At 45.5% G+C, this 22263-nt stretch overlaps 1 protein-coding gene across 2 annotated transcripts in view; it reads left to right on the top strand.

The window, feature by feature from the left end:
• tbc1d32 (TBC1 domain family, member 32) overlaps positions 1-22263 on the top strand; it is a 67337-nt gene that overhangs the window by 4526 nt on the left and 40548 nt on the right. For both annotated transcript variants that reach the window (XM_031582077.2, XM_031582076.2), the window contains exons 7-23: positions 953-1031; positions 1329-1432; positions 1678-1739; positions 2171-2321; positions 2783-2842; positions 4550-4652; positions 7051-7188; positions 8579-8668; positions 9402-9544; positions 10025-10152; positions 10688-10889; positions 13273-13352; positions 13445-13583; positions 14639-14726; positions 15480-15598; positions 17215-17334; positions 18203-18291. In XM_031582077.2, coding sequence (XP_031437937.1) covers positions 953-1031; positions 1329-1432; positions 1678-1739; positions 2171-2321; positions 2783-2842; positions 4550-4652; positions 7051-7188; positions 8579-8668; positions 9402-9544; positions 10025-10152; positions 10688-10889; positions 13273-13352; positions 13445-13583; positions 14639-14726; positions 15480-15598; positions 17215-17334; positions 18203-18291 — 1895 coding nt within the window. The remainder of the gene's footprint in view (positions 1-952; positions 1032-1328; positions 1433-1677; positions 1740-2170; positions 2322-2782; positions 2843-4549; positions 4653-7050; positions 7189-8578; positions 8669-9401; positions 9545-10024; positions 10153-10687; positions 10890-13272; positions 13353-13444; positions 13584-14638; positions 14727-15479; positions 15599-17214; positions 17335-18202; positions 18292-22263) is intronic.

The following is a 22263-nucleotide window of genomic DNA, read 5'->3' as shown; positions in this document are numbered from 1 at the left end:
TCCTGATTGCCGCCTCCCACACACGTTCAACACGCACTCCCTTACCACCTCCTGACCTTGTAAGGCCTTTAAACACACATGCACACTTGCGCATACACTCTCACTCTCCCTGTCTTCATCTCTCATGCACACTTGCATACACACACACACACACACACACACACACACACACACACACACACACACACACACACACATACACACACACACACACATACACACACACACATGCCTCACATTATTATTTCTTTGTTAACCTTTTCACACTTGCAACATTTCCCAGCATTTTTGGGCCATGGCATAGCAGCTTTGAAGCCTTATGAAATCTCTTTACTGTTCACAGTTGCAGGTGAAAATTGAAAAAAAAAAAAACATTCATCATTATCACAAGAAAATGGTTTGGTAACCTTATTGTGGGAAATGTATAACAAAAAAAAGAAATTAATTTCCAGTCGGTTTCTCGCATATTTGCAAATGTGTGAAATAGTTTGTGTTCACAGTAGTTGCTTGAGGTATGTGTATGTGTGCATACTCCCACACACACATTTGGAAACCCCTGTTATATCAGTAGGTATTATTCAAGGCTAGTAAAGTTAAATCAGTCTTCAGTATTTCAGCAACACAATAAGTTGAATTACTTTTTTATATTTAATTTCCATTGTTGATGCATTTCAAGGAAGCTTACAATATTTCTTCAAGGTATTCTTGGTGATGGGCAGGGTTTTTGTTTGAGTAACCACTTGAAAACTAGTTTGCCGAGTCCAAACATTTGGCAGTAATTTCAGGCTTTTCAATAGTAGTGTCTGAGTGTGCCAGTCTGTGTGTGTGTGTGTGTGTGAGAGAGAGAGTGTGTACCAGTCTGTGTGTGTGTGTGTGTGTGTGTGTTTGTGTATTTGTCGCCACCCTGTTCTGAGTGTTGTCTCCTGAGTGTTCTTTCCTGTGTCCTTCACAGGATAAGGTCTTGCGATTCTTCGCCAAAACATTCTCCTCCTCCCCGCTCAACGTCACCAGGGAAATTTACACCAGCCTAGGTAATCACCTCACTTAAAACCTGAGAGGCCTGTTTCCCTGCATGCCTCTTGACAACAGCTCAGGGTCAGGAGAATTTCAATGAGATGTGAACATTTAAAAAACAAATATAATTCCAGACATAATCCCCGTCTCGTTTTTTTGCTTTCTAGTCCATGAGCTTCTTTTGATTTTTCTATGAATCTCATAATATAGTAGCTCCATCAGAGGTTCTGTGCTGAATAAAGATCATTTCATTGAATGGCTGTTATGACCTTGAACGTTTTTTTCTCTCTGCTTTTGCCTTTTAAAACGAGTAGCTAAAAGTTTGGAGAATGACTTTCTCTACCACAAAGTGAGCTTTCCTGCGGCCTTGGAGGCCATGGATGCCAACCGGCAGGATGTGGCACGCCTCCTCAAACAGGTAGCGTCTCAGAGTCTCGGTTCCACTCAAGCATGCCCTACCCATGCTAACTCACGGCACTAGCTGATACGTGTGTGGTTTTTGAGAGCCAAAAAAAAAAGAAAGCACACAAATTGATAAATAAGTTAACATGTACAAATATCCTGTTCCAAGCCGTGTGATTTTGTGATGTGCACATTCCTGTATGTAATGCAGTGTGAAAAGGCAAGGCCCTATGTCAACTATCTTGTTTTCTGTCATTACAGATGCGCTTAATGAACGAATTTCAAAAGGAAGTTACCTCATTCTGGATACGCCACCCAGAGAAGTGAGAGCCCTGTCATACACACTTCCTAAAAGAGTTAGAACCACCTCACAGAGACGGCTCTAACTCTAACTTCACAATATTAATTCAGTCTAGCACTGACCCAAACTGCTGAAAGCAGCGGAGAGAATGTGGCACTTATTTAGCATGGCTGCCAGATCTGCACCACGCAAGTTAGCTGTTCATACCATTTAAGGGCACTTTCTGTAAGAATCAGGCAGGCTGTGATACATGACCCCTTCAGTTTTTTGTTGTCCATCCAAAAAATTTGGAGGGAAACTGAATAGGTCTTGTATCATTTCAGCTTATCTCCTTGAATCTTAATAACACAGAGGAGTGTTTGGCATGTCTTTTTTTCTTGCCTAAAATAAAAAAATCTTCCATATCATGCTGGACTAATAGGACGAATGTGTTTTGGTTCCTGTCCTGTGCAGGTATATGGAGGAGATTATTGAGAGCACGCTGTCTCTGCTGTCTCTGTGCTCAGAGCCTGGCCTGGGCCCCCACGGCTACGAGAGAGCCCTGGCGCCCCTCCACCTCCTCGCCCTGCTTGACACCAAGGCCACCTGGTTCAAGAAGTGGATGGTGAGTTTTGTGCATTTATTTTATTTTAAAGCGGCAGTTTGATGTTTTGGTCTAGCAAGTTAACTCCCTAGATACGCAGAAACCCAACAAATACCCCCAACAGCCCTGTTGGCACTGCTAAAAGCTTGCTAACATGCTGACTGGTGTCTTTTGGCGATATAGATACTATCCTCGATGGCTATGGCTTCACATGACCATATACCATCAAAATGAATTTGAAGATGAGACCGAAGCTAGTTTCCTATAAAAGGATACCTCAAGAAATGGCAAATTGTTGCAAAGTGTTGTTTTCATTTTCTGCCTCTCACCTCATTTAATTGCTATACGACAACTCCACCCAACAACCAAGCTCTACATGTTACATGGAAGTGAATGTAGAGGAACGTGTTTGTAGAGCAGGCATGAGGTCAGAGTGAATGAGCTCAAGGCAATTCCCCCCTCTCCCTCCCCTTATCTTTCAGCATGGCTACTACAGCCGAACTGTGGTCCTCCGGCTCCTGGAGAGGAAGTACAAGTCAGTGGTGAGTAACCAGACAGAGCAGTGGTGGTGGTGGGGGGTGGTGCTGCTGTGACAATAACAGTGAGGATGTGATCATATGACGGGCATGATTGCCTCAGGGATATTGCTGTCAAGTGTTTATTTCCATATTTAGTCAAACAGCTTCGCAGGGAATGTTTTATCATCATTTTTGCCCAGGGCCTTTTTCTCTGGTGTTTCTTCACGAAGTTAATATTTATATTGTGGTTAATGAAGTAATGTAGCCGGGGGCAAGTTACATTACAATTATTGTGCACACCTTAAGCTATTGATAAGAAACTTAACACTTCTTAGTCACTGTGTCTATTAGTCTAATGGGTGGAGGTTAAAATTCACATCTTTTTACCAGTTTATGATCTCCATCTGTCTAATCCACGTATGAACACATTAGATTTGATATGGATATTAGATCATGTAACTTTAAGTAAGTATTAAGCATTGAGTTCTGCACAATGTTAGCTGAATTGATATACAGTATGTATTGTTATTATACGGCTCTTCAGAATGTTCCAAAAAGTTCTGTTGATTTGAATGGGCCACCCCAACGTTTGCAGGTCCGTAATTTCTTGTTATTCACCGCTGCAAAAAGATATTGACCGCTGTCATTGGCAACGGGTTTTGTGCTTCTAATTCACATCTTTCATATCATTCCGCATGTAGTCCGGTCATTTAACGTAACGGAAAGTCATTGTTACTTGAAGTCAGCAAGTAATGGGTTGCTACGGAACACCTGAAAATGTAAAGTTCTATTTGTGTGAAGAACTATTTTTTCTTAGCGGAAAACACGAAACGGCAAAAAAATCATTAAAAAGAGGTATTTTGGAGGAATGTCTTCTATCGTTTTGGTAGGTAACCGTATAATAAGCGGGATAATGTATCGCTGCGCGTCGGGGTCCTGTTCGTCCCGTCGGGATTTATTTTTAGATAATGACTGCCGGACAATACACTATCCCTTACTAAATACATGCCACGGCAAATGAGGTCAGAGCACTGGTCCGAGGTTTCAGGTTGTTGTGTGGGCATGTTGCGGGCACACCCATGGCACAGTAGCTGATGACCCTGAGAGAGATGTGATTCGCAATGTTCTTGGGCGTCTGCCAAGCACCATCAAAGGTCCAGGTTGTTTGTTGGCTAGACAACTACATGATTCACCTTTAGCCCTGCACTCTATACTGTAAGGACAAACCCTTTTTATCCCACTGAAGAATTTTAGTCTTAAGTTGTTAACCCTCAAAGAGATGTCATTCAAAGAGGTGTAGTGTGGTTTGAGGGTTATTGAACTCTGACCGTATCTTTCAACCGCACAGAATTGTTTTGTCCTGTAACCCAGCAACTACCACATGAGAAATTGCCTTTTATGAAATGATCTGTGCTGTATTAGAGGATGACCTAGAAGATGAGCTGAAAACAAACCCAAACATACCTCGACTTTTGGCCTCATGCTTACAAGCACAACACAGCAGGGCCAATATGCTATCATTCTATACTCTATCTCATGTATTATTGTTGACATAAAAGCCAAATGTTCTTTGCACTTTCACAGGGCTCTTCACAACAGAAAATTGTAGAGGTCTCTCATTCACTCTGTCTCTCTCTGTCTCTGTCTCTGTCTCTCTCTCTCTCTCTCTCTCTCTCTCTCTCTCTCTCTCTCTCTCTCTCTCTTTCTGTCCCTCTCCCTCTCTGTCCTTAGATCGTGGCCGCCGTGCAGCAGTGCATTCACTACTCCGAGAGCTCCGACCCAGCTGGGGACGAGACCACGGACCTCACCTACGCCATGGAGCATCAGCAGATCAGTACGACTCGACCCACAGCTAGACCAATATTCCATCACTTAGAGCCCAAAAAGGGTACACGTAGTCGAGTCTTTAGCCTCTCCTCACCCACCTCACCCGTTCAAATCATGACATTAATTAAATGACAGTAATTAACTCATTTTTGAAAAAACATCACACAAACAATTGCAGTGTTTGCAAGTTTGGTTTCAGGAGCCAGATGAGTAATGCTGATCTAGAAACCACTTTGTTATGTACAATTGTATATGTGGGCATACAGTGATGCCAATTTCATTCATATTTTAAACCACAAGATGAATGGGGTATACTCAGTGTTGAGTTCAGCAGAGTTTAATGAAGGCTGTACAGCGCGTAGCCCTGCCTGAGTTTTGCTGAGAGTGTCCGTTGGCAGAAACACGCAGCCTAAAGATGTCCTTTGAATTGCAGTGTTTAAGGAGAAAATTGTATATTATTAAGCCTGTGCTGCAGTCTGTGATTAATAGCTTTCTCCAAAGCCGCCTGCATCTTCTGAATACCAGAGTTCCCTGGTTCTCGCTGTAGCGCAAGTGTTTTCCCACCTGCTGTGCAGCAGTGCCTGAACTACACACACACACACACACACGGACGCACACACACACACACACACACACACACACACGACACATCCATCTTCATATACTGTACTTCTCTTACTGTCCCACTCTTTGAAGTTCTCTTTCTCTTTTCTTCTGCTGTTTTCACACTCTCTCTCTTTTTTCTTGTGTGCACACTCACACACACTCCCTCATACAAAAAAAAAAAAAAAAAAAAAATGCACACAGACACACACACACACACACACACACACACACACACACACACAGGCATCCCTCTCTGTCACCTAGCCCAGAGTAACTGTAGGAGGGAAAAGTGCTGAATAAGTTGAGCTTAGCACCCCTGCTGTGGCCATCTCGTGTATTTATCAGACCCCCGCTGTCTACCCCCCCCCCTCTGTGGCCTCTCTCCAGCCTGCTCTCCTCTCGCCTCGGCCCCGGAGGTCGTCCTATCTGTGGACGATAGAAAGAGAGAGGAGAGGCGTGATTTTATCCGAATTAAATCACATTGTAGAGTGGGAAAAGGGGATTTGAGAGAGAGAGAGAGAGAGAGAGACAGAAGAAGGAAAAGAAGTACACCACTCTTGAATTGAAAAACAATATACGGATACTAGTGGAGCGCGCCTGTGCGTGTGTGTTTGTGGAGCTGACACTGTCATGTTATGTAAGCAAGCAGGTAGCAATAATCTATACTTGTGTCAAGTTATTCAAGGACAAGATTATGGGTGTACTCAGGCTTGGCGTGTCAGGTTGTATCAAGGCCTTTCCTCGCTCTATCGCTGCTGAAAATAATAATTAATCAAATGGGTGCAGGCCAGGAAGATCTTATCTTTGTGTCTGTACTCTTTGTCTCACTTGTTTAGCCAAGGCCAGGCTTTGGTGAATCAGACGACAATTTTTTTTTTCCCCAAAAGAAGCATTTTCAAAATGACCATGAAGTAGAAGTATAAATGTCTCATTTTAGCGGAGATATCAATTACTTTTACTTGCTTTTACTTTACTAACTAGAATAACTTCAAATCTGCTTTAATTAGTGTCTCGTTTTGCTGCAGTTCTCCTTTAATTACGATAGAAGGGATTAATATACTTTGATTCCTCAAATCTTCCTTTGTGATTTCAAACAACTTCCCCTGTGGCAGCGAGTTGGAAGACTTCAAGAAGAATTCAGTGAAGATACTTGGCTTCTCATATCCTCTGAATGATTTAAGCATTGACCGAACAAAGTGTTGGCTTACACCAACAATGGGGCAAATAGAAAGCCTTGTAACTTAAAGCAACAATATGTTGTTTTTTCATGTGTAATTTTGTGGGTCGCTATCAGTGTAAGATCATTTTGTTTGTTACTTCCTGGCTCTGTGGCTCATCTGGGAGGGCAAAGGATTTGTTGGAGTAGTGTCCAGGAAACACATACTGCTATTAGATATGCCCTTGCTAGACAGCAGCATCTTCTTAATGTTATATTACTTTTATATTACTTCCTTAAGTGAGGGGGTTCTTCGAAGTATTCCAGGATGTACTCTCCATCCTGGTATCTAAGCAACAGCTACCCTGATTTTGTCCTCACTACTTTAATGGATGCCCTCCTGAGCTTGAAATAATTACTGATAACTCCTCTGTTTGCCTCGATTGTGGGAAGCTGCTGGATGCAGGCACTGGCCCCACACTTCATGAATTCAACTAATTCAGATCAGGCCCTCTCTCTCTCTGCTTCCAAATCAGTATTTCCCAGCATTTCTCGAGAGTTGCTTGAACAAAGCCGTGGTGGTGTCCAGTTAATGAGCCTCTTATGTTTCAACCAGGTATTTGTGTGTATTGTGTCTACCCAGGCCCTGTTCAGAGGATGCTCTACACAGGAAGGGAGCTGGAGTATTTGTACTTTGTGCATTCGCTGTGTGTGCTCGGTCGGCTCCTCATGTACACTCACGGTAGAAATCTCTTCCCAATCCGTGTCAAGAACCGAAAAGGTAAGGAGCGAGAATAAAGGCCATGAGTTTAATTATACACACGAACAAATATGAAATTCCTTGTGCTATTGATTGGGGACCTCCCACAGCGGCCAAACCTCTTACTGTCACATGCAAGCACACCTGCTCTTAACAACCCAGCCCAAGTAATATAACACAACAGGGTGCACCACAACCATCACACCGTTACTTAGCAATACAACAACAACAACAACAACAAAGAGGCCTTGGTGAGCATTGCACTGGGGTTGTAGAGTGGGCACCTTCCTTCGTCAGTGTTTCATTGAATTAGGCCCATGGCAGCTTCAGAAGGCTCAACATTAATGTCTGGTGCCTTAGACCCACCCTCCTCCATACTCACGATGGCATAGGGCATAGGTGAATACCAGGGACAGGGACGAACATCTTGGTCTAACAGGCTTTTTCACGTAATACAGATTAATTCACATGTCCCCAAGTAATCTGTGAGTGCCTCAGCCATAACCACTGGCTGTTTTTTCAGCAGCCTCAGACAACTCCTTTAAACCTACTTTGAGTGAGCAACTTTAAAAGCAAAATCCAACAGAAGTTTTGTTGATCTCCACTGGTCTTGTGTGTGCGTGCCAACCTCGTTCCACATACTTTAGCTTCTTCCTTTCAAAGGCTTCCTCAGTCGCATCTTCAAAGGGAATTATAAACTCAATAAAGTAAACAATGCGCTCACACTCAGACTACAACTCCATGTCTAGTCTCATAGCAGTCACAACAATACACTGTGGAACTTGAAGTTGTCAGCCAGCAATCTCCAAACCTGCGCTTTGCCCCATCGCCCCATAGTACACAGGCCCACTTTTGACCTGGCCCATCCACAATCAAATCGAATAAGCTTGAACCAATTTCAGTGAATGCTGTTTTTCTATAACAGTCTAAGTGATCAGTAACTGATACAAGGCCCTTTAAGGCTTAATATGGCATTCATTTCCTTTGGTTGTCAAGTTGGGTTGGTCAGAACTTTCCAAATGCAGTTTTAATGAAGCTGAAAATGTTACTAGCATATTCTTAAGAACCATCTGTCCAAGAGTGCTTATAATAAAAGCAGCCAGTTTCAGATTGATCATTAGCTGGGTCAGACATTTTAGTGATATTAGTGATTTTAAGGAAGTATTCTTCTGTAAGCAGTGTTTTCCCTAGGTTTATTTCCCTCTTCCTCCATTGAAGTGAACATTAATAATTAATCCATTGTATTAATTTAGTTAAAGAATATAATAATTTCACATTTTAAAAACCATTGAACATGTAAAATACTGTGGCGTTGTAGCGCCATGGTACCAATGAGAAGACATGTAAATGACTGTGACCTGTGTGTGGAGCACAGATAGTTGACTGCAGGATCGCAATCTTCGTGTTTCAGATCCTGTCACGCTGACTGACCTGGTGGTGACATTCATCAAAATAATGTACCAACACCCTAAACGGGCCTTTGATGATGCCACTCTCACAGGTGTGTCTTTTGTGTGTCATCCCCTACACACACACACACCAACCCTGGTTCACCTAAAGGACCTTGCCTATAAAATAGTGGCCCCCACCCCTTGACCCCACCCCCCCAGGGGTTCCACCCGTCATGACCATTAAAAATACTAATTAGTTGTGGTGAAAAGGCCAATGAGTAAAAGGTAATCATTTGTCAGGGTTTATGGTGGTTCCTTCTCTGGAAGCGTCGTAGCAGATATACGCACCCTCAAGGCCTGGTCTGTGTTATCCGGTACAGTCACTGATACCGGCCAGCCCAGCGGTTTTTAGAGTTCCAGCTGATCTAAGGCAGATTATTTCATTACGTTTCATTGAGTCATGAAAACAGCGAATGTCCAGTGTAAGAACTTTCTTATGACCTCAGTTTTAAGAAGAAGAAGCATGGCCATTCTTCCTCAGAAAAGATCAGTTGCACTCCCTAACCTTTTGTTAGGATTTCAACCTAAGGCAAGGCTATGACACTGGCATATGACATATTTATGGGGTACACTATCAGTTTACGGGGCCCTAAGTCTTCACCTTAGAACAACAGAAACACCCAGAAAGTATGAGTTGTCACTTTGGCGTTCATGTATGTAGATGAATGTGTTTGGTACTTGCTATGTGTGATTGGCATCTGCTGATACCTTTGATTCATCGCCACATCTCTCCCTGCATGTGTGTGCGTGTGTGTTTTTCTGTGAATTTGCCTCCTCTGGCAGACTCTCTCTCACCCACGGCTCTGGTGATGGAGGTTCTGCGACCGCTGTGTGAGCGCGTGGAGTGTGCGGTGGACTGCCTCTACCAGACCCCCGTGCTGGAGGTCCTCCTGGTCCCTGTCATCACCCTGCTGAAGGGGAGACAGGTGTGACACATCACCCGCCCTCTACCCGTCCACACAACACCGCACAGCACCGCACCACACCACACCACACCGCACCGCACAGCACCGCACCACACCACACCACACCACACCCAGCCCACCCTCACACCAACATTCAATGCAGAGTTCAACACAAAGGAGGGACTCAAGCCACTCCCTTCCAAGTCAATTCCATGTAATCTGGCACACTGTAAAACCGTAGCCATTATGCAATTTTAGGAGGTGTAAAACCAGTGCTGATATATAAAAAAAAAAAATAAAAAATAGGGCACAAGTATATCCATCTCATGAAAGGTTTTTACCAACCAAAAACATACCAAAATAACCCCACAGCGATCCATGTACACCCATTTCAGCTGTCTCAACGCGTCCTTTTTTCTGCTGTTCGATGCGCATCGCATCTTAGCTGCTCAATTTCACCTTCAGCCTTTTTCCAATCTGACCCCCCAACCCCGTCCCCAGGCCAAACTGAAGTCGCTGGAGAGCACACTGACGCACGTGGCCGACACGCTGGCCCGCATTGCCACCACAGAGAGGGGGCTATCTCTCTTCCTCTACGACAGGAACCTGCTCTCCGCTGATGGGGAGAGGTAGGTGCATCTCTGTCGGTCTGGGGGGTATTAAGAGTCTTCATTAGCTCCCGTGTGTGCACGATGCAAGATGGTGCTGATGAGGTGACCGGTGATTTGAACAAGTGGTGAGTGAACAGGAGCCACATTTTGCCCGATGGTGTTTTGGAAACATCTCAGACTCACTAAAATTGTGTTTATTTTCTACAAGTAATATAACTTTCCCTGATGATATGGAGGCCCTACAGATAGAATTACCTAACTCTAGACAATACACTCACTAATCCAGCATACTCACTTAACATAGCAGTAGTAAAGACATGATTATGTTTTAAAATAGTATTTCATGTATAGGATAAATGAATAATGATCAAGTATACTACAGAGCCCTTATGAAATTGTCATGCTCTAACTTTAGTCATTTAGTACAGCGCAAACTTTCCACTGATCTGTGAAACTGATCTGATCACCTGCCTGATCTGTGTCTATTCATGGTAGTAAGTACATCTCTAACTCAGAACTGCTCTGTCTCCCTCTTTCCCTCTCCCTCTCCCAGTGTCTCTGCAGCCCATGTCATCGTGCCGTTCACCCAGAGGCTGCTGGCTAGAGACCTGCCTGCGCTGGCCAGCCTTGATTCCCACATGGCCGTGTGTGGGGCCTTCATCTTCGTGTGCCGGCAGATGTACAACACCTGCGAGGGCCTGCAGGCGCTCAGGCCTTACAGCCTGCACGAGAGCATCGCTGCCACCTGGAGGAAGGTAACCGCACTGGGCCTATCTTTGCCAGAGATTTATTGTATCACATTTTTTTGTGTGAAGGCAACACCAAGCAACAATTTGCCACTTTAAATGTGTGCCTTTATAGGCACCTACTTTTGGTATCATCTTCAAATGTATTTTGTTGGTAAATGGTCATGTGAAGGAAAGATGAACACACCTCTCTTTCTCACTAGACGCCAATTCCCCAAAATCACCAAAAGACACCAATTAGCATGTAAGCAAGCTTTTATCAGTGCCAGCTGAGGTGTTGGTGGCGTTTGCAAGGTTTTTGTATGCCTTATAGTCCGCTAGTTTCAGACCAAAACTCCATAAAATTGCCTTAATGTATCTTTGATATGTCTCCGGAACATTTCGTTCTTTTTCTTGTGATTCACAATTGTTGACAAAAAGTAACAAAGTAAATCTATTTTACTTCAGGAAAAGGAAGCTCATGAAATCAGTTTTTTGAGACAACTGCAATATTCCAGGAAGTACTTTTATATTTACTTCTTGATAATAACCGTAACAGAATCTACAAATGATCCTATATCCTGGTAATCTAACAAAGGCTGACAGACTCAGATGTTTTATTCGACAGATTGAATCTTTTTCTTCTTGAGATTGAGTCATTCACTCTATTAATGATACGTCGTGGTTTTTCCGTCCTACAACGTAACATTAAGGGTTTTTCTGCAGAGACATCCTCTTTCAATGGTTTCCATAGTTGTGAAATATTGTCTTTGCACATTTAGATATATATTTCACAATATAATGTCATATTCCCTTGGTGACTAAAGTTACTAGTCAAAATACTCTATAGGCTTCACATTCACACTGTTTCGTGTCTTTCATTCCAGGACGAACTGTTATCTTTTAAATAGCTCAATAAGAGATTATTCCATTGAGTTGCTTTGGGTTGGGAATGGCCTGTCAGAATGTTATCTTTTTTTACAGCACTTATTTTACCTAACAGAGATGTCAGCCATTAACAGAATGCATCACAGCAAAAGCAGTCATATCCCAGTCTCATCCTTTGAGAGCACAGGAGAGTCTGTGAACTGTGACCCCCAGCGTTAAGCATTGCATAAGGGCAGAGGTCTCAAGTTCATCCACAGAGACATGGGCGCAGCCCTCCCAAGGGAGGGGCTCCTCTGTGGATAAGGTATTACACAGTTTTATCACTTATTTTGCTTAGACCGCATGTACCTATCTGTGGGAAGAAACCGTCAGGCTCTCCCTTGCCTTGAGATCAGAAGTTTAGGTCCTCCCCTCTCCCCCAGTTAGTGATTGTATGTACCTGACCTCCCTAACTCCGTACCACACCGGATAGACAGTGTGAAACATTAAACTGAGAAGGGAGTGTGTGTGTGTGTGTGTGTGTGTGTGTGTGTGTGTGTGTGTGTGTGTGTGTGTGTGTGTGTGTGTGTGTGTCAGTCAGTGTCAGTGTCAGCAGGAATGTTTTGACAGTGAGTCGTGGGGCAGGGTTTTGCTCGGGACTTGTCTGCGGTGTGACACGAATGCTGCAAGAAGTGAATCAGGGTGAATCAGCACTTTTAGTTTTTTCCGTGGCTCCTTCCCCCTCCTCTGCTGTCATGGTAACCTCAGTGTGTCCTGCAAGTTGTATCTGTTTGAACCAATTAGCACACTTGGTGGAAGTCTGGAAACCGTGACATCTGAAAGTCAGTAGATCGTCTTCTCAGCTCACACAAGCCATCTGGTGACAACCATGCTCATTATGAGTTGCCAAATTGAGTCTGAATCAGTGAGGCCATTGGCCTTGCATGTAGCCAGATCCATTCTCTAGGTCTTAATAAGCTCTCACCGGCCCTTTAAAAACCTTCTCAACTCATGGAAAAGGCCCAGAGCTCTGGGACACAGCCCTCCTCTGAGAATAATGAATTCCTCACCTTCCAAGAACCAAAACAACAACAAACAAAAAACTTGTTTTTTGACGTTTCGTCCAAAATCTCGAGGTCTTATCTAAGCCGACAGCGAAAAGCAGTCATGACGGCTACAAGGATTCGGGCAAACCCACAGCGAAAAGCAGGAGCGAGATTCAGTCTCTTCCTCTGTCTGCAATGAAACCTTCTCTATTTGATGGAGGGGAGGACGGAGAGAGGGATGAAAGCACAGTGAACGGCTTCTTTGGATCTTCGGTCTTCACTGTGGTTTTTCTCTCCAGGCAGGTGCTTTTATTTCCTCGTTGTGGCGTCTTCTTGCGGAGAGTAGGGAGAAGCTCCCGCTTGCCTGATGCGTCTTCTCATTACTGTGCTGGAAGAGTTGGGGGTCTAGGCGGAGGGTGTTGGTGGGTAGAGGCTTGGCTGCGAGAGAGAAAGTTCAGTTTTTTTTGTTGTGTGTGTGTGTGTTTATGTTTGTGTTGTAGATGAGTACACAGTCGGAGCGAGTCCCCACCCCTGTGCCTGGATCCCCCAACCCAGCCTCCTCTCAGGAACCCCCAAACACGTGAGTCATCCCTCATTCTCTCTCTTCCTCTCCCCCTGCTGTTTACATGGATTGTCGATGATGTTGTTGATGTTGATGATGGCGTGCTGCAGGCTGGCGTGGGAGGAGACGCTGCTGGACAACCTGCTGAACTTCGCCGCCACGCCGCGGGGCCTGTTGCTGCTCCAGCAGACGGGCGCCATCAACGAGTGCGTCACCTACATGTTCTCACGCTTCACCAAGAAACTTCAGGTGCCTCACCACCACCCAACTCCACCCCCCGCCATCCTCCCACTGTTCTTCCCCCCCAGGCCACCCCCAGGCCACCCCCCGCCCTTTAGCTGACCTGACAAAAGAGAAAGGGAAGTGAAAGTGTCCATTCACTCTTTTTTTTCTCAATCCCGTGATGTGGGAAAAGAACATTCACCGCAACTCGTTCATTCTTGTTCAAACTCAAACAGTACTGTTGGATAGGCCATGCTAGCTTGGCTTTTTTGGACATCTTCAGTCCCTTCAGCCCTTACAGTTCCCCGGTCCATTTAGCCCCGCGGCTCAAAGTGATGTGTCACGACGCATCCTCGACAGTTTGCTTTAGTATCACTGTCATCCTAAAAGCACCTCTCTTACACACACAGCATGTTTCATCTGTCTCTCTCCTAAGCGGCGCACTGGCTTTCACCCGTTAAGTAAGCTCTCTCGATGACGCATACGGATGCCGTTCGTCGCTATCTCTTCCCACGCCGGCTAATCGCCGCTTTTAATCTCCTGTCAGTGACGGGGGGGCCCAGCTGCAGCTCCTCTCCCAAAGGGGTATAGATCACCCACCTAATTCACGTCTCCTCTTAACGACCTCACTGATTATAACTCATATTATCTCTTCAGTGCCAAAGCTGTTCGTATCTGCAACTTGCCCCGGCCCCCACCTTTCACCTACACACATCATGTGCGTTCACATGATCTCTTTCATTCTGGAGAGATTTTGTTTATGCTTAATACAGTTATTAACAGGAAACGTCAACAATTTAAAAGTTTTTTCTGTTTGGTTCACTGGGAGGAGGACTCAACCTCGGCCCTTGGTGACACAGCTCTGCTTTCGCCACACACACACATTAGGCCGCAAGCGATGATATCAAACATTTCTTGTTCAATTTCTTGTTCTTGTTGTTGACGTCCCCGTTGTTTGTTGTTGTTTTTGTTGTTGACATCCCAGTTGTTTGTTGTTGTTCTTGTTGTTGACATCCCAGTTGTTTGTTGATGTGGTTCTTGTTGTTGACGTCCCAGTTGTTTGTGCGATCTGTTGCATGCAGGTGAGCCGATGTGAGAAGTTTGGCTATGGCGTGATGGTGACTCAGGTGGCGGCCACAGCCCCCGGTATGGTTGCTCTCCACAGCTCCGGTAAGAAAGTGATTCACATGGATCAAATACAAAATACAGTGCTCAAGACTGCCGTGCAAATAAATATTCAGACCTACAGACCTAGTCAGTCAGACAGTCAGACCTACAGACAGATAGGTGGACAAACAGATAAACAGACAGGCAGACAGGAAACCCATACACCCATAAATGAGCCTTCCTGGGTCAGAGGTGGGTCAGAGTGATGTTGGTGACCCTTTGACCATTAGCTCAACGTTTCACCAATGTTGCCTGTGTCAGTGGGAAGGTTTAGTTACACATCCACACATGCTCAGACCGAAGAATCAGCAGAATGATGGAATCTCATGTAATCATCTCCATCATCAAATCAGTGGTCACGTACACACACGTACACACACACACACACACGTACACACACACACACACACACACACACACACACACACACACACACACACACACACACACACTGGAGTCTGGCCAAGTTCAGTTTGAAGTGAATTGGTTTTGTCGTCCATTTGACAGTCCTATGCAACCCCTCTGTCCCTGCCCCCTCCTCTCTCTCTCTCTCTCTCTCTCTCTCTCTCTGTGGCTCTCCTCCACTGTTTCCATGTTTCATTCCTGCAGACAGCAGTAGAGGTACACAAAATATTGACTAGACGTGAATTTGTGACCTATGTTCAAAGCTTGTCCAGTGTGTGGGACCTATCATTACACTAACTATGATGTGTTAATTTGCTTGTTTGTTTTTTGTTTGGTTTTGTGTCTCCGTAGGCTTTGTCCAGGCCATTGTGGTGGAGCTGTGGTCCATGTTAGAGTGTGGCCGAGAGGATGTCCGGGTGGTCCACCCTAAATCCACGCCCATGGACCCCATTGACAGGAGCTGCTTGAAGGTACAGCCACAACACTTGCAGACCCTTGCAACACACGCAGGGCGCCAAGCTCATCTTTGGAGCAGATCCGTTGGTTGCTCATTGTGCCCTGTCCATACATCACCCCTCTAAAGAACCTATAAAGGAAAAGATGAAACATTTTTTTTATGAGTGAAAGATAATAAATGCACATTTACATTTTGTACAATTTTATCCAAAGCGACCGACTGTACAGAACAGATATACATTTTCATCAGAAGGGGTGTTCCCTGCGTACTGAATCCGTAATGTTGGTGCTCCAGTTGAGCCACAGGAATGTATACACATATAACAAATATATATATATATCAGACTGTGAGGTGGTCATGTCCACTGCAGCACCACACTGCTCCCTCTCTTGACTGCTGCGCTGTAGACCTGCTCTTTTGCTCCGTGCCCAGCGGGGCTGTAGTGTCAGGAGTGAGGCGTCTCAGCCAACCTGTCGAGCCGCCGCCGCGGCAGCCACGCTTGTCAGGAGGAAGCGCCCTGATTGACGCCTCCTGTGCTAAAACAAGTCTCTGTAGGGGTTGTGTGTGCGTGTGTGTGTTGTGTGTGTGTGTGTGTGTGTGTGTGTGTGTGTGTGTTATATCGAGACAGACTACAGAGGAGACGAAAATGGATATCCATACCCTTTCATGTTGCTCTATACCGTACGGAGCACAGATGGCAGATTTACTGAGAGGTTCAGAGTTGTTGGGGACATTTCTTTTTTTTTTCTCATCTATGCTCAGACATTTGGGTACATTTCTGTAGGGCCTCCCTGTTCCAGTGTGTTCCTGTTGTTGATGCTCAGACAACTTTAGATCACTTCAGAAATGCCTCCTGTCACTCAGTCAGACACTGATCTGTTTGTAGGTTCGCTCCAAGTTCGTCGTAGTGTTTTGCAGATTATTCTCTGGTGCGGTTTCAAATATAAATTTCTTTTCAGAGGAATACATTATTTATTTTCCCAGACTCTGAGCTGTGCACTCATTTTCTGTTCAAGTAAAAAAGCCCCCCCAACAAATAGAAGTTTGATCCTTTGATTCTTTTTTTTTTTTTTTTAAGCTCAACAGAGATAAATCGGCAAAATCTGACTCCCCTATTTTACTGCCAAGAAGAAGCTTCACTCCAATCATCCCAAGCACCGCAGGGATGTTTTCATGTGTATTACTGCGCTCTGAAAACACAGAGTGCCTTTTGAGATGGCTTGATCACAGAGGGTCTGCCTGTGGATTACTGCAGGCGGGTGTCTTTGCTGGGGTACTAAGCCCACCGTCTCACACAGCACTCTCTCCTGTTGCTCAGGGCCATGTAAATAAAAGTGACTCGGGAGTTGAACTACTTTTGAACTTTTCGGTTATAATTTTGCGCAAATCTCCTCTCATCCTCCCCCTCTACTTCTCCTATCTCTCTCTTCTATCTTTCTCTTTCTCACTCTCTCCCTCGCTCTTTATCATTCTCTTCAACTCCTCTCTCAACTCCTCTCTCTCTCTCTCCCTCCATCTCTATCTCTATCTCTCTCCCGCTCCCCCTCTCTTTCTCTCTGCCTCCCTTCCCTCTCTCTCTCCTTCTCTCTCTCTCTCCCTCCCCTGCTGTGTGTTGTGTGTTCCCTGCAGTCGTTCCTGACTCTGGTGAACCTGCTCTCCTCCCCACACGCCACATGGGAGCTGCTGGGAGGCCAAGCGTTGCCCAACAAGAGCAGCTACAACCTCAGGGAGATGCCCACTTCTATCATCGTGAGTCCCTCCACACACACACACACACACACACACACACACACACACACACACACACACATGTACACAAAACACCCACAGAAACACTCAACAGACACGCACACACACACACACACACACACAGATGTACACTCACAAACTTCTCTCCTGCCCCCAGCTGTTTCCTATGAGTCATGCAAAGTCCAGCTGAGTATCTCTCTCTCTCTCTCTCTATCTCTCTGTCTCTCTCCTCTTTCCCCCATCTCGTTTCTCTCTCTTTTCTTTTATATATACTGTACACAGACAGTGCACACACACACACGCACACTCACAGAATACTGCTATATCTCACCCCTGGCACTTTTTGGGGCTTTGTTGCTATTTATCAACACTCTAGCAGAAAGAAGGACTGCTACCTCAAAGAGAACTATTAAACACATTTCATCGTTGGAAGTTGTAGTTCAGGTAGCTGACCTGTAGGGGGCACACTTCCTCCAGTGTTTGTCACATCCATCGAATGGGAGTCAAGTGAGTGTACATGACCTGTGCTGTTAGCAAGGACTTTGTGTGTTTTGTGTTGCAGTGTCAGCTTTGCCTTGACTCACTGCATGCATATGTAAAGGGCTTTTCTGTGCTCTCACTCAATGATGCGATCTATAGAGGGATCACAGTTCATGTGGAAAGTGATATGGACAGCACAGTGTTAAGCTCGACTTAGATTATTCCCTTTGATTATATGTATAAAGCATTTGAGTCATGACGTCCTCCGTCAACTCTGCGGTCTGCAGGGTTTTATTAAGCCATAAGTCATGTGTTGATATTCTTGTCATGTCCTCTCTCTTTCTCTCCCCCTCTGTTTCTGTATCCCGCTCATATCCCCCTCCTCTAGGATTTGATTGACAGGCTCATTGCTGTTAACTCGGAGGCCAAGATCCACTCGCTTTTCAGCTATGAGCAGTCACACACATTTGGCCTGAGGTAGGATCAGTCTCTCTATCGCTCTGACTTTCTTTTCTTTTTTTTTTTTTCTTCTTTCTTTCTTGCTATCAGTCTGCTGTTCCCTCTCTCTCACTGTCTTGTCACACATAAAATAAAGACCCTGTCAATGATCTCGCCTACATTTATGCGTTTGTCTTCATCTCATCTTCAATCTTCCATCCCCCTCTCTCTCTCTCTCACACACTGTCACTGACCTCTCTTTCCTTTATGTGTTTCTGTGTATCTTTATTCCATCACACTCTCAGCACGGCTCAACCCATCCCTTTCTCTTTTCGCATACGATAGAGGGAGGAGGTGGAGGTGGAGGAGGAGGAGGAGGAGGGAATCTCACTGTTTATCTCTCTTTCTCTCTCTCTCTCTCTTTCCCCCTTGTGTTATGAAGTGCATGAAGAATGCTCTCTCTCTTTCTCTCTGATTTACCGTCTCATTAGCCCCCTTTCTCCTGCTTATCCTCTTCCTCATCCACAGATCAATAGCGGACTGATTCATTTTCTGTCTCTTCCTTTCTTTCTCTCTCTCTCTCACCCACTCCCTTCTTTCTTGCCTCTGTTTTTTTTATCTCTTTGTCTCTCTCTTTCTCTTGAAATCGACCTCCTTGATGCAATAATTCCTCCACCCGTAAAAATGTGTGGCCCTCAGACGGAGGGGATGTAAAAATGAGACCCCAGATACTGTAACACACACACACACACACACACACACACACACACACACCACCAACACCATATCCCCACTCCTAATGTCCTCAGTCCCAGGGCAGTCTTATTTTCTCATTTATAGTATTTAAAGGGATGGGATTTAACTCCAGTCCCAGCTCTCGCTGCTGTCTACTTCCATAGGCCTGCTCTGGTGCTGTGGTCACTGCTAGCCTCAGAGCTAATCATTATTAATGAGCACTGCATCAGCATCCCCCCCTCTTTATTATTGCAGGTGTAATGTAGCAACTCGACGCTAACAGCCATGTAAACAGACAAGGCCAGGCAGTCTGTCTTTTATATGGGTTCATCCGCCTGCTGCTTGGTTTATTTATCCTCAGTGAGGTTGATGATGGGTGGGGGGTGGGGGGTGGGGGATCCTGGAGGAACAGGGATGAAGGAGGGATAAGAGTGAGATGCTGGCTGCTGGTAACGTGGCGTTAGAAAGGAAAGGGGAATGCACTACAAAATCGCTGTGATTTGCAGAGGTTGTAAGGTGCGCTTGAGATCCTTAACTCGATCATGATGGTTTGGTAGGGGTTTTACAACAAAGGGGATTTTATGACCCTCTTGTGTCCCTGCTTTTTACAGCTTGCTCTCCGGTCTCTCGTTAGCGTCGCCCCTCTTTACAGCTCAGCTGGGAAGGAACTGTCATTTGTTCATCAGCGGGTTGAAAAAAACACACTGATGTGTTGTGATGCATCATGTTCGGGGAAGACAGTGAGTGGTGTAGCTATTTGTTAGGAAGGCACAGAACTTAGGCTTGTCCTCTTTCTGTCTGCTGCTGTACTTGTCTTTGCATTATTTAAAACACACACATACACACACACACACACACACACACACACACACACACACACACACACACACACTCATACGTGTGACTAACTGACACTGACTGTTAACACTTTTGAATGGTTTTACAGCACAGTCAATCCCCATGCAGCTCATGGGTGTGTGAGTTTGTGTGAGTTTGTGTGAGTTTGTGTGTGTGTGTGTGTGTGTGTGATATAAGTTCTTGTTTTGGAAGACCCGGCGCCTGAGTCTCCCAAAGGCAGCTGATGCTTGATTGATTCTGTTCTGGACCTCATTGTTGATGTTATTGTCCTCAGAGAGGATACTCCCCAGGTATTTGAATGATGGTACTACAGACAGATTCTTACCAGTGATGTTGAAGATGGGTGCCGTGGGTGGGATGTTGGTGCTCCACTGACAGACTACCTCTGTTTTGGTGATGTTGATGGTCAGCCCCATCCTGCTGTAAGCCTTCACAGCTGCATCCAGGACAGCCTGGAGGTCTTGTGGAGTGTGAGCCACAAGAGCGCAGTCATCTGCATACTGCAGCTCAAGGACCCTCACTCTGTGCAGCTTGGTGGTTGCTTGCAGCCTCCTGATGTTAAAGAGGTTGCCATCTAGCCTATAGACCACTGTCACCCCGCTGTTGTCCTCAATTTCCTTATGGAGAAGCTGGGTGACGCATAGGAGGAAGATGTTAAAGAGCACTGGTGCTAGTACACACCCCTGCCTGACCCCTGTGCACACAGGGAAGGAGGCAGACTCTTGTCCTCCTATTGTCACCCTAGCATTCATACCATCATGGAACTGTCGGAGGATGTTGACAAACTTGCTAGGGCATCCAAACCGGAGCAGGATGTCCCACAGTAGGTCTCTCTGCACAGTGTCGAAGGCTTTGGAGAGGTCGACAAAAGCCATAAACAGGTCTTGATGTTGCTCCCTGCACTTTTCCTGAAGTTGCCGGGCTGTGAAGACCATGTCGACTGTACTCCTGTTCTTTCTAAAGCCACACTGTGATTCTGGGAGCAATGACTCTGTGATGTTGTTGAGTAGCCTCTGCAGCAACACCTTGGCCAGGACCTTACCAGCAACAGCAAGGAGGGATATACCCCTGTGGTTGCCACAGATGGTCTTGTCACCTTTGTTCTTATATATGGTGACAATTTTGGCATCCCTCCATTGCTGTGGGATGTTTTCATCAGCCCATACTTTAGTGATTACAAACTTCCGGGTCTTCCAAAACAAGAACTTATATCACTACACAAAAATCTCTGTGTATCAAGCAGTTTGCATCACCACCCTCCTCTACAGTTGTGAAGCATGGGTCACTTACAGCCGCCATGTGAAGTCCCTGGAGCATTTTCACATCCGCTGTCTCCAGCGAATGCTAGGAATCACTTGGCGTGACCGAGTGCCACACACCGAGATCCTCAGGAGAGCAGGCTGTAGGAGCATTGAGGCCACCATCACCCACTACCAGCTACGATGGCTGGGGCACGTTATAAGGATGCCCCTCAATCGGCTGCCTCACAAAGTGCTGTATGGCCAGCTCGCCCAAGGCCAACGTTCTGCTGGAGGGCAGAAGAAGCGCTATAAAGACCAGATCAAAACGGCGCTAAAGAAGTGCAAAATCAGGCCTGGGGACCTGGAGGGCTTGGCTGCTGACCGTAACACCTGGCGTCAGATGTGCCAAGACGGGACCAAAGCACTGGAGGAGGACAGGACAGCCAGGAGACAGGAAAGGCAAGAAAGAAGGCATACAAGAAAAACAACCAAGGTTGCCAGTACCACCACTACTACATTCGCATGTCCCACCTGCGACAAGACCTGTGGATCCAGGATAGGACTATACAGCCACCAGAAAACTCACCGTTGAGAGTCAGAAGTGGACGTCATCATCAGCCTCGATGGACAACTACAAGCAACAAGCAAGTGTGTGTGTGTGTGTGTGTGTGTGTGTGTGTGTGTGTGTGTGTGTGTGTGTGTGTGTGTGTGTGTGTGTGTGTGTGTGTGTGTGTGTGTGTGTGTGTGTGTGTGTGTGTGTGTGTGACTTCCCACCCGGTGCTATGACTGCCCTTGTGATTGGACAGAACTCACACTGGCTCTCAACTTATCTTCTCTTTTCTCTCTCTCTGTCTCTTTCTCATAATCATTGTATGTATGAGGAAACAGTGCTTAAAGAATAACACAGTGATTAATCTTCAATCTGTCTCCTACCATTCTCATTCACCTCTCTATCTCTTTTCTCTCTCTCTCTCCCTCTGTAAACACTGCATCTCTATCAATTCTTTGAAGAGAGAGAGAGAGAGAGAGAGAGAGAGAGAGAGAGAGAGAGAGAGAGAGAGAGAGAGAGAGAGAGAGAGAGAGAGAGAGAGAGAGAGAGAGAGAGAGAGAGAGAGAGAGAGAGAGACAGAGAGAGAGAGAGAGACAGACAGACAGACAGACAGACAGACAGACAGAC

This window comes from Clupea harengus, chromosome 15 (genome assembly GCF_900700415.2).
Source record: "Clupea harengus chromosome 15, Ch_v2.0.2, whole genome shotgun sequence".
Lineage (NCBI taxonomy): Eukaryota > Metazoa > Chordata > Actinopteri > Clupeiformes > Clupeidae > Clupea > Clupea harengus.
Note: the sequence above shows the minus strand (reverse complement) of the source record. Positions and strands in the feature narration are given on the sequence as shown.